Raw genomic sequence first — 12,652 nt, 5'->3', positions numbered from 1 at the left:
TCGAAATTAGGGATTTGATCCACCGATTTTTATATAATAGATCCTTTTTAGATCGATATATAGAGTTTGGATTCGTCGTACCTGGTAAATCATCTGACATCGCTACTTCCGAATCTGACATCGACTTGCGTTTATGAACAAAAAAGAAGAACTCTTTTTAGTTTTTGTTTTGTCTGGAAGTGTATGAATTAACATCAGTTCCACAAAAGATAATATTACAGCCCCTCTAAGTTTAATTGAACTACAGACCCTCTAAGTTTAATTGAACTACAGCCCCTCTAAGTTTTTGTTCTTTTCGAATTTAGTCTTATATTTTGGGTAGTAAACCAATAACCCTTGGGACACACTAAGAAATTGCTCTTGCTTTAATCACACTCACAAATTAATTAATAATAGGTTATCCTGAAAAGTTATGACGGAAACTATTATCGAGAATTTATTTATACGTTTATACGTTTTGAATTCATTTAGTCATGAAGATCGATAATTTTGTTTTATATTTTCAGCTTTCACTAAATTAAGTCAAAAGAAATTAGTAACAAAGCTCGAGCTCGGTCGTGGCGGCACGCTTACATACTAGTTACTCCTCTGTCTCAAATATATGATATGGTTCCGAGGCTTTTACACCTTTTTATATACGGTTCAAGAAACAGCTACACAAATAGATCATTTGCTTATCAAGGTCTCAGTAAGAAGTGATACAACTTTCAAAATTATGGACTCAAAACAGAACAAAACAGACTAGATGAGGTACCTTAGTACGACCATAGCCTGTAACCAGAGCTGTGCCTATGGGTTAAAAAAAAGGCATTTGCCTCAGCCCCCAAAATATAAAGAATTTTTTAAAAATATGGTATATCACAATAGTTTAGGGAGACTTTATATTTTATGAATAACATTGGTTCTATTTTTTTTGCTTTGACTCTTTAACATAAGAAGATGTATTCCTCTTAGAAATGACAATCTAGTTTAGAACTCTTTTGTTTATTTACTTGCTTTTCTTTAAAACGGTTAAAAACCTGCTTCAGTGCTTCTAAATCTTCATTAATATACTAATTCATTTTTATAGTAATTTTGTTTATGAATTATGATTATGATGATTTGATATATTGTTTTTTCTTAAATTTTTAGAACCTAGATTATGAGCATTTGGTGAAAAAAGTTTATTGAAATATAAGAAAGACTATTAGATTATTTTATTTTCAATAATTTATATTATTTTACATTTATTTTAAAAAATTTTTTTAAGAAAAACCATTTCAATCTCGCCTTAAGCACCGATTAATCTGGGCACGGCACTGCCTGTAACTCAAAGTCTTCCTCACATGGGACTATTTCAGGTTGGCCATAAACTGTTGGAGAGGATGAAAAGACCATCTGTATAAAAACTCCAGAGTCCGAACAAATTTGGTAAACTAAACTAGAACAAGAAACACATATTCAAAAGTGAAGGATTCTGATCTTAACCACTTTGCAGTTGTATTTTGCCATGGTCTCATACAGATTGATGGTTCCAACTAAGTTATTATCAAAGTAACGACGAGGGTTTCCAACACTTTCACCCACAGTTTTAAGACCAGCAAAGTGAATCACAGCATCAAATCTGTTTCCCCTCGCAAGAAGTAGAATATTAACTTATTATAATTTGCACCTGAATATAAAATATGCACAAATTGAGTTTCAAAAGTTTCACAATACCTCTGATTGGAAAAGAGTTTCTCAGTGTCCCCTTTGTTTCTAAGATCACCCTGCAGTTAATTAATCAAAAACATCCAAAATCTTCATATAACTTCCAATCAGAGGAAAAGCAAAGCTCTTTCATAATAACTTAAGTCCTTAACTCAAGGCTAAAAAACTAAGAGAATTTCCAGATTATTAGACATTACCACAACCTTGTATCTCGGGAATAGCCAGTCATTAGGGACATTATCCACGGGATCCCCATTATCCACTAGTGAACTAAGTCCTTAGGTTCTTTCGTTATCTGAAAACCACATCAAGCACATATTACAGTAACATATATCAAACATGCAAACATCTACTAACAGAAAGGTAATATCTTATATAATATGACATGGTTTTTTCTAATTTTGCCTATAGATGCGACATTTGGCGTTCTATTTTGCCGACACGTGTACTTTACATTAATTTTTAGTTTGATCCTTTAAATGTAAAATTATTTACTTAGAAAAGTGTTCATTTCTTTTATCTTCTACCAAATCTTTAATTATTTTGGGTTTGTATTATTTAGTATTATTTCATAGCAATACTCTATATAGTTTACTTTGGTAAAAAAAAAGTAATCCATCTTACAAGAATATATCTATTTTAATTTATACAATTTGTAAATTATTCACTAATTTTCCTTTAAATTTCTTTACTCTTTGTTTACCAAATCTTTAATTATTTTTGGTTTTTTATTTAGTATTATTTCATAAAAATCTTAATAGTTTACTTTTATTAAAGAAACAGTAATCTACTTTACAAGAAAATATTTATTCTATTTTGTTTTTATGATTTATAAATTCTTCACTAATTTTTTATCACAACCATAACTTTATTAATTAACTATTTTTATCGGTTTTACTTGTCAATATATACTATATATTAAACTATAATAAAGTAGAGTTCTGAGAAATTGTCGGCACCACTCTATTTTATTAACATGTGTCATTTTTTCCAATTTTAATGAAATAAAAGACACATTATTGCTAATCTAAAACTAAATTGTCTACACACATTTTTTAATTTGAGACATTTTACTTATTCAGTTTCTTTAGGTTACATTTACTTCGCTCAATCAATAACCTTTAAGACATTATAGGTGGACGTTTTCTTTTGTTCAAACTACTCATGTTGCAATAATGCATATGACAGAATTAATTACAATTATTATGCTTTATAACTGTATTTATTGTCATGAATGTAGTTACTCAGAATAATGTGTCAATGGAATTTCTTACAAACTTCATAAAATGTTTAGTGTATTATATAAGATCTAATGCTCACATGACTAATAACGAAGAAAACGATCATGCACATATATGTCTTCCTTTTCCCATCATTTTCCATGGTACTTTATTTTATTTTTTTCTTATGAAGTTTTTTTTTTTAAAATGATGTCTTACAGTATGATGATTAATAGATTAATATATCGATGACTATTTGAAGAAATCATTTACAAAACAATGTCAATGTTTTTTTTTATTTTTGGTATAAGAGTCTTGTCAATATTTATTAGCTTCTTTAAAAGGATTATGTTTTATGATAGTCATGATTTAAAGTTTTTGCATTGTTTTGTAATGCATTTTTTATTTATTTTCAAACTATAGTTGGAAGTCTTCAGTGATGAAGATGAGCCCAATGCTAAAGCACAATATCTTTGGCTTTGAACATTCACTCATAATATTATAGTTTTAGGTCCCTTAGATTCCTCTCATAAGTCTTCTGATCTTCAACTTCAATATATTTCTAAGTTTCTGTTTCGTAAATTTGCTTTTTTTTTTTGTTTTTAAAAGTTTTTTATCCCCATTACAAAAATATTTTACTTTGCCTAATTTTACCGTGTAATGCATATATATATGGTAAAAAATCACGTACTTCGTTATGCCTCTTTGAAATCACTTCCCAAACTTTACAACATCCTTTCTCATTACACGGAAAATCATTACAGAGACCTATTGAAAATAATCAATATATATATATATATATGTGTACATATTGTAATCTCAATACTTTTATCATAGATATATGTCAATCGTTAAAAGTGGTATAAATTAACACGTAGATTAACTTGTACAAAAACAAGACTACTTTTATATCGCACTGGTATTGTTTGAGTTACCAATCATACCTCATGTCTATTTTCCTGTAACCCTTGCTACATCCGTCATTATGCCAAAAAAAAAGCTTACACCATTTCCAATGGTTATCTATATTTTTTTGGTTTGAATTTCTATTTTACATTTATGGTATAATTTTGAAGAGATATGATTTAGTATTTAGAGTATACGATTAAAAGTATGATGCAATTTTAGTATTTTTAGAATTTTAAAAATGATGTGCTAAGTTTAAAACGAAAACTTATTTTTATGCAATTTGTGAAAATTGTCCTTTTAACATGCACACTTCATAATTATAAACTTATAAATATATATATTTAAATTCTTTTCAAAGCATATATAAATAATATCATGTACATTTTATATATAATTTAATAAAAATTTCATTTTGCATACAAAATATTTGATTTTATAACCCATGCATCGCGTGGGTAACTTTCTAGTGATATATATAATTTGGTAAAAAAAAATACTCATGAGACGATCAAAGCCTATATATGTATGGGCTTATCACCAGCTTCTGGCCATTCCACAATCTCTGGAGGAGGTTTTTACTGAAAAATAATTTCTTCTGTTACCTCTGCTCAGGAGCGCCTTCAAATCTCATTTTAAATCTCATGCTGATGGAGTAGTTATTCTTTAAATACTCCATATACTGATCAAACGGAACAATAAACTCAGATAGGCTCGTCCTGTATCAAACAAAACAACAGTGCAAGAACATTTAGTAAAGCAATTCACTGCCAAGCATCAGACAAATAGAGACAAATCTTGAACATGAAACTTAAACATCATGAACCATGAGGAAATCAAACAACTAACGATTCACCAATTGATGTTTCATAAACCAAACCAATTAAGCAAGTTTGATGCTTACCATCACTATCGTCCATCTCTCAATGCAAAAACCTGTAACGTAGCTAAACACTTAGACAAAACAAGAACAATCACACTAATGTACTAACTAACCATTCAAAATACTAACATATCTTGTAATTAAAAGAAAAGAGAAGCTTCTCTATCTCTAGAACTTGGAGCACACAAGAAGAAACGAAACAAAGTTCAGCAGTTTTAGAAAAGAGAAGGTTCTCTCTATCTCCATTAAAAAATTATTAACTTTCAAACCCAAATTAACCTAAAGAGAATCATATATCATATAAAATACAAACAAGTTAAAAGGAACTTACCTCGTCGGTAGTGGACAACAAAAAATGACACATCATCATTCATCAACAGAAGTAGATTGTATCTTCCCCAAGTGCCACTGCCAATTAGCAACCCGACGCCAAACTTACCTTCTTCTTTATCTGCATCTTCCATTTCAATCTCCTTATCCTCTTTTTGAAAGTCACAAGCAATATGAGTATAACTCTATCAAAAAAAAAAGGTTGAGAAAATATGTATACCATATGTATACAAGTACACAGAAAATTTAATTTAGGAAAGATGACAGTACACACCAAAGCTCCTAAATTTGGGGAAAAAAACAACAAAGCTAAGAGTCAACAAAATCCTACAAACTTTCGGACTGAAGAAGCAGACGAATTCAAAATCGCGAATCAAAGAATTTCTGACCTTGAAGAAGATCCATCAATTGAGAGGTTCCCTGGTGAAGATCGATCTCAGAACCGTTTTAGAGACTATAGTCTGCAAAAATAACTCAAATCAACAAGGAAAAGACCTTAGATCTGGTTTATGAAAAACAAAAAAGTCTTCCGAGTACCTTCTCAAGCTCAAGTTTCAAGCTCCTCCTTTTGAGCTTCAAGTTCATCCTTTTGACCTACAAGCTCCTCCTTCTCATGTCCACCTTCTTCTACTCTACTCCAAAATACAAACCATAATTAAAAAAAAACCTTCACTCTCCAATGGAGGAGAGAAACTACAAAATTGCAGCAAATAAGTAGACATTATTATCCAAGAGACTAACAATGAAACGAGTAGTCGAGTATTAAACCAATCTATGAGATCAGATTTATGTATATCCTCTAAATCTATGGCACTAGTATGCAATGAAGAAAGCAGTGTAAAGAAAATCTAAATCCACTATCTATAGAGTCCTAATTCGAGATCTGAAAACGTTTAAACTATAGTAACAACGAACCGCAGGGGTTGGAATTTCGTGAGAACATACAAGAAGAAGAAGCAGGAATTGGTTGTTGGATTGGCCGCGAAATAGAACCCAACAGGACTACCAGAGCCGGCTATGGATCGATGATAAGAGAGCAATGTGGGAGGCACGTGACAAGAGCTAAAGAGAAGAATTTAGAGTATAAATAGAATTAGAGTAGGATTGTGAAGATTATCCTGCGTGATCAAGATTGTGAGTTTGTTAGATCAGAGCTGTGTTTCTGTTCTTAGGTGATGAGATTGGATAATTGTAACTCCAAACTTATCAATTAGGGTTTGAGATTGTATCGTGGATTGAGAATAGATAAGAGAGAAGAGTTCTTACCTTCAATCTTATCAAATGGTGCATTCGTGGTCACAGATCGAAACAAACGCCATGGATCTCGTTGCAGTTCCAATTTTCATAGGTGCGAGATCTGATTTGCGCCCTTGGCTTGATTGGATGGAGACTCGCTTTGTATTGGGAGATTACACATATTTGAGAGATTACACTTTGCACATGGCTTCATCGAAGGTGATGCAGACGAGTTTGTTCCTCATGTTGAATCGGGGAGGCCTTACGAGAGTTGGCACGCGATGAAAGGATCATTGTTATGTGCTTTTGGTACCTATGACGATCCTGAGAGAGTCGCCTTTGAATTGGAGCGAGAACGAAGTTGGGAGGAGTTTCAACGCTCGTTTCAGACAAAGCGATCCTCTCAACAGCAATCTTCTGCAAAACTATACATAGCAAAGACTGTTGCGGAGAAACCGATTGAAGTCTCGAAGAAGAAGAAAGAAATGCATAGCGACGTGGATTTGTGTTTTGAAAGGCAATCACTGGACGGGGAACACACTGCAATTGCAAACATGATTCTGCCATCACCGCAGGTAAACCTTTCTGATTCAGGGCTCAACATATCAATGGAACATCAGAAAGATAATTCACTTTTGAGCAAGGGGGAATCAACGTTGATGATGGGCTATGGAGATGGTTTGGTCAAGCCAGCCGAAATACCTATTTTCAATGGAGTTTATCCGTGTATTTGGGTTTTGAAGGTTGAAAGATTCTTTCGTTTTTCTCAAAATAATGATGTGGAGAAGATATGTTTGGTGTTGTCGCACTTGGAAGGAGATGCTTTGAGTTGGTTTAAGCATTTATATTTCATAAACTGGAAAGTTTTCAAGTCACGATTGTATGTTCGGTTTGGAAACATCAATCCTCGAAGCCCTCCGATACAAACTTCTGATTATGAAGTGGTTTTGGTAAAAGATTCAATGCAAGAGTCAGATTCAGCTAAGAAAGAGAATGACTCCTCTGAAGAGAAGCAATTGGTTCAGAAAGAGGAGTCTGTTTGTGTGAAGAAAATTTGTCATCAACAAGCTTCAGACATGAAAGTATCTGGCATGGAAAAAAGTCTCTTGTCATGGTTTCGAACTTTAAAATGGATAGTTTTTGTAGTTTTTTTATTTTTATAAAATATCACATATAAAAAATGCTTTAGGCCACAACAGCCCTAGGGCCAGTCATGTTCATAGTAGTTCAGGAAAATAAGCTATCCTCCTATACTATTTGATATTTCTTGCAGCGATTGCCAGTGAGTAATAATGTAATATATTCAAAATGTAAAGTGATGAAACAAAAAAAATAAATCAACGCTAGAAAAATATATGACATTGTTAATTTTTACTTTGGCTGACCACGTATTAATTTTAATATTATTTTTGTTTGTCATTAACCTCAAAGAAAAAGAACATGAGGAAAAGAAAAAAAGTGAGAACTAAAATAAATAAATAAATATCATTAGAAGATTCTATAGTCTTCCTAGGGTTTAACAGTTCAAGTTAGGATGGGAAAAGAACAAAAGCGAATCCTAATAAGAACCTGAGTAAGATTATGTTATTTAAGGAGATCATTACAATACTCTCTCTCTCCCTCTCTCTCTCTTTAGCTTGCTTCCTTGCTTACAAAGAAACATCTTTCTCTTTTGTAGTGTTTTCGTTCTATTTCTTGGAGAGAATCAAAAGACAATGGCGGAATCTGACGACGAAGATTGTAAGTTCTGGAAGCTGGATATGTTGGAAGAATCAGCTATTTTGAAAGAACGAGAGATAACCATTGTTGTTGATATTCCAATACCCGAAAACATGGATGATTCTTGGACGCCAGAGTGGCTTGTGTAAGTGATGGAAGAATGGGAAGGATACGATCCAAAGCTGATCATAAAGAGGAAGGTGCAAAAGACAGACCTCGACAAAAGCCAGTCGTGTCTCTCAATGCATGCTACCCAACTAGAGACTTTAGATTTTTTGACAGAGGAGGAGACCGACACCATTGAAAAACATTGGAACTTGACACAAAAAAAGAAAGGAAAACATTGGAAGAAGTTGAAGACTGATGATCAAGAGGAAGGTTTGAAAGTGGATTTGGTGGATCATGAGTTGAATAACTATAAGGTTGATTTAAGGAAGTGGAGCGGTAACAATGGCAAGTGGAAATATGTATTAACCAATGGTTGGAACAATGTGATTGACGCCAAGATGTTTGAAGCCAATGACGACATTCAAGTCTGGTCCTTCCGTTACGAACAAGGAAAACTCTGTTTGGCTCTCTCTCCTCCGACCCGCTCCGATCAGACCAGCTCCTCTAGTACTCCTTCCTCAAGTTGTCAAACTATTGCTTAAACCACAAGTAACAATGGTTTTAGGATTCAAACAACTTTGGTTTTTTTTTTTCCCTTTTTCTAGTGTTCAGTTAAAAATTGGATGTTTATCCAGTAACTTTTTTGTTTTTTTATCTGAATTATTTTGATTGGTTTTTTTTTTTGTTCAACAATTTGATTGGTTATAAATAAATAAAAAATTAATTCTACCAATTTTGATTAGACTTTTCTTAGCTGCAGCCTGCTGGCATTAACTAAACCAGAGTAAATGAATCATACCAAATCGGGTTCGGTTATTAGATTTGAGTGGGACGGCTATAAACCGGAATTGTAACCTTGTCGTCTCCATCGACCCACTCATATAAATGCTCTCAAACCCTAAATTTCTTTAAAACCTCTCACAGCCACCACCAGACTCCAAAGAAGAAGATGGCTTGCACCGTAGATTTCCGGTGCCTAGACGAAGGGTTCGGCGGCAAGACCTACAAACGTAAGCGAGAATCTCAAGAACAAGCCGCCGCCGCGGCCGAAGCAATCGGCGATGAAGCGTCGATGGACATCGATCTGAACGGTCCTCCTTCAGCGAAACGAAGCGCCGTCGCATCCTCAGAAGATCCAAACAAACCAATGGCTGTGGCGGTTGAAAGACCGAAGTACGACGGTGTAATCGCCGGGAAAGTCTCGGGGAGGAACTGGAAACAGCCGCGAACTCATAGATCTTCGGGGAGGTTTGTGAGGAACAAGGGACCGGATCTGGAAGAGATGAAGAGGCAGAAGGAGATTAAGAGAGCGTATAAGGAGAGGATGAATGAGCTAAAGGAAGAGATAAGGAGTAACAAGGTGGAGAAGAGGAAGAAGAGGGAAGAGAGGGAGAAGAGGAAGAAGGAGAATGTTATGAGAACTGGTACTAAGCTTCAGATTATTTCAAACCCTAAGACTTTGAAGAAGATTGCTAAGTCTAAGAAGAGGAAGCAGCTTAAGAATATTCCTGAGGAAATGTTGAGTCTTGGTAACAAGAAGAGTCTCAAAGCTTAGTTTATTTTTCAAAGGCAAGTTTCAGTTTTTTTTTTTGTATTTTCAATGTTGATGATGGTTAACGATCTGCAGCTAAGAACTAAATGTTGTAGAAGAAGTTTTAATAGTGAGAAACAGTGTTTTTGCTTTGCTTCAACAGTTTAAGAACCCATCCTTTTGTTTTGCAGTTATATATCACTCCTTGGAGAAGAAAAAAAAAAGTTAACTTTGAGATGATTTTTGTGAATCTGACAGGATTATAGCTTAAGTATAATCTAGTTAATCAGATTTTTGATTATGATTCTGTTTGACTCCAAGTTATTGCATCTTGGTTATGTGGTTGTTCATTTGCTATTCCTGGCTCTGTTTCTCGATGAGGATATTGGTGTTTCTGATTCTACCTTTAAGGATTAAAACTGACCTATAAGATCAAGGTTAAGTCTTGATATGGATGGTCATATACGATCAATTCACTTGTAGTTGAAGGACAGATTAATTCATGAGTTACCAGACATTGTGGTTTCATTTTGATAATGGTTGATTGATTCAATGAGTTTGTATGTTCTTTATTCCTCTTGCTTGGTTTGAGCGGATTCTATTGAATATTTCAATTGTAGTCCTGTCCTGTGTGAAAGAGCTTTATCAGGGGACAGGGGTTCACTAGATGAGAGACGGATTATTTAACATAGAGGGGATACATTATATCAGGATTGTTGCCAGATGAAGTGTTTTTGTAAACAGATAAAACCTCGAACTGGTTTCCAAAGCTCCAACAGAAATTCCATTAACAAGCCAATATGCATATCCACAAAGTTGCCACACGTTCACGTAGAGCAAAACAATCAAAGAATGTGGAGACCAGACCACTGGTTTTCATTGCACACAAAGTCACATGTATCCGTATCATTTTCTCGATCTAACAGTCGAGGAAAGTACTCTCAAGTGATAGAGGTTTGCAGACACCTAAATCATTTGTCATAAAACGGTGGAACTTTAAGATTTCATTAAAGAGATCGGAAAGTTGTGTAAAGAGGAAACTGGACTAAATAACAGTCTTTAGATTTTTGTTACGAAACACAATACACATTTTGCTATATTAGGTGGGACAATGACTCGTGCAACACAATCCAACTGCTCCGTTCTCGTCTATATAGGTTAGGTAGGTTAATTCTGTATAATTTGGTGAGAGTTGGTCTTGGTCGCATAAAAAGATTTAACCAAAAGAGCAAATCTTTTCTCAGATCTCGTTTCAGAAAATTTGATAAAAAAAAATGCATTTTTATAGGAATGTAAATATTTAGAAAAAGGAAAATCTTAACAAATAGATACACAATTGGAAAACAAATATGAAACAATAATTGCAGCAAATATTAAAAAAAAAAAAAAAAAAGAAGAAGAAAGAAGCAAACAAATGAAAGTAAACATGACTTTGGTTGAATTATTCAATTTTCGAAGCACAAATATTAAATTAAAAAAAAATCATTTTTTGGAGACAGAGAGTCCAATTCTCATCTCTCTCTGTCTGGGCTCTTGCATCTCTCAAAGACCTATCCAAAAAAGTTTGAGACTTTACGAATTCCAAAGAAAACATGAAAAACCCTATCCTTATGTAGCTCTTTCATGATTCCGTAATCACCAAAAACTCTCCCTTTCAATGGCGTCAACGCCGCCTCACTGGGTCACCACCACCAACAACCACCGTCCATGGCTTCCCCAGCGTCCTCGTCCCGGTCGCTCCGTTACCTCAGCTCCTCCCTCTTCTTCATCCTCTGTTTCCGCCGTCGCCTCTGTTGCTTCAGCTCATCTACCACAAACCACTCCAAATTTCTCTCCTTTGCAAACCCCCAAATCAGATTTCTCCGGTCGTCAATCAACCCGATTCGTCTCCTCCTCCTCCGCCAATAGCCACCGCCAGACCCGGCAGAACCCAAACTACAACCACCGTCCCTTGCTTCCTCATGGTGTCTCTTCGTCTCCTCGTGGCTCAGCTCCTCCGCCTTCCTCGGTAGCCACTGTAGCTCCAGCTCAGCTATCACAGGCTTCTAACTTCTCCCCTCTCCAAACCCAAAAATCGGATCTTTCGTCTGATTTCTCTGGTCGTCGGTCCATTAGGTTCGTTTCCAAGATGCATTTTGGACGACCTAAGACTACTATGGCCACTCGGCACAGCTCTGCTGCGGAAGATGCACTTCAAGACGCTATTGATTTCTCTGGAGACAGTGAGATGTTTCATAGTCTAATGATGAGCTTTGAGTCTAAGCTGTGTGGCTCTGACGATTGTACCTATATCATCCGTGAGTTAGGGAATCGTGGTGAGTGCGATAAAGCTGTTGGCTTTTATGAGTTTGCAGTTAAACGGGAGAGGAGAAAGAACGAGCAAGGTAAATTAGCTAGTGCTATGATTAGTACTCTTGGTAGATATGGCAAAGTAACCATTGCTAAGAGGATTTTCGAAACTGCTTTTGCTGGTGGGTATGGAAACACGGTTTACACTTTCTCTGCGTTGATCAGCGCTTATGGGAAAAGCGGGCTCCATGAGGAAGCCATTAGTGTCTTCAACTCCATGAAAGAGTATGGCTTGAGGCCGAATTTGGTTACCTACAATGCTGTGATTGACGCGTGCGGTAAAGGCGGGATGGAGTTTAAGCAAGTAGCCAAGTTTTTCGATGAGATGCAGAAGAATGGTGTGCAGCCAGATAGAATCACTTTCAACTCTTTGCTTGCTGTTTGTAGTAGAGGAGGGTTGTGGGAAGCAGCAAGGAATCTGTTTGATGAGATGTCTAATAGAAGGATTGAGCAAGATGTCTTTTCTTATAATACGCTTTTGGATGCAATTTGCAAATGTGGGCAGATGGACCTTGCTTTCGAAATACTCGCTCAGATGCCCGCGAAGAGAATCATGCCTAATGTTGTGAGTTATAGCACTGTTATTGATGGGTTTGCAAAAGCCGGGAGATTTGATGAAGCTCTTAACTTGTTTGGTGAGATGAGATATCTCGGTATTGCATTGGATAGAGTTTCTTACAA

At 35.2% G+C, this 12,652-nt stretch overlaps 4 protein-coding genes and 1 long non-coding RNA gene across 5 annotated transcripts in view; 3 read left to right on the top strand and 2 right to left on the bottom strand.

Annotated features, from left to right (window-relative positions):
* Positions 1-205, bottom strand: part of LOC104749724 — a 2,198-nt gene extending 1,993 nt beyond the window's left edge. Inside the window, exon 1 of the mRNA XM_010471406.2 lies at positions 82-205. Coding sequence (XP_010469708.1) covers positions 82-121 — 40 coding nt within the window. The 5' untranslated portion in view covers positions 122-205. The remainder of the gene's footprint in view (positions 1-81) is intronic.
* On the bottom strand, positions 1,341-1,729 carry LOC109129644. The gene is made up of 3 exons (XR_002035927.1): positions 1,699-1,729; positions 1,468-1,603; positions 1,341-1,377 (listed from the first exon to the last, which is right to left on the bottom strand). It is a non-coding gene; the product is annotated as an uncharacterized LOC109129644 (long non-coding RNA).
* LOC104753356 (B3 domain-containing protein At2g31420-like) lies at positions 8,136-8,633 on the top strand. The gene has a single exon (XM_010475620.1). It carries the CDS (start codon positions 8,136-8,138, stop codon positions 8,631-8,633), a length of 498 nt encoding a protein of 165 aa, XP_010473922.1.
* LOC104749723 (nucleolar protein 58-like) lies at positions 8,988-9,797 on the top strand. Its single transcript, XM_010471405.2, has one exon. The coding sequence runs from the start codon at positions 9,041-9,043 to the stop codon at positions 9,644-9,646; it is 606 nt and encodes a 201-aa protein (XP_010469707.1). The 5' UTR covers positions 8,988-9,040; the 3' UTR covers positions 9,647-9,797.
* The window catches only part of LOC104749722 (pentatricopeptide repeat-containing protein At2g31400, chloroplastic), a 10,847-nt gene continuing 9,290 nt past the window's right edge, over positions 11,096-12,652 (top strand). The window contains exon 1 of the mRNA XM_010471403.2: positions 11,096-12,606. Coding sequence (XP_010469705.1) covers positions 11,280-12,606 — 1,327 coding nt within the window. The 5' untranslated portion in view covers positions 11,096-11,279. The remainder of the gene's footprint in view (positions 12,607-12,652) is intronic.

The sequence above is a fragment of the Camelina sativa genome, chromosome 16 (assembly GCF_000633955.1).
Source record: "Camelina sativa cultivar DH55 chromosome 16, Cs, whole genome shotgun sequence".
Taxonomy (NCBI): Eukaryota; Viridiplantae; Streptophyta; class Magnoliopsida; order Brassicales; family Brassicaceae; genus Camelina; species Camelina sativa.
This window is presented reverse-complemented; position numbering and strand designations above follow the sequence as displayed.

Bases quoted from the DNA above. Each gene is read 5' to 3' on its own strand.
- LOC104749723 (XM_010471405.2), top strand. From the start codon at position 9,041: ATGGCTTGCACCGTAGATTTCCGGTGCCTAGACGAAGGGTTCGGCGGC.
- LOC104753356 (XM_010475620.1), top strand. From the start codon at position 8,136: ATGGAAGAATGGGAAGGATACGATCCAAAGCTGATCATAAAGAGGAAG.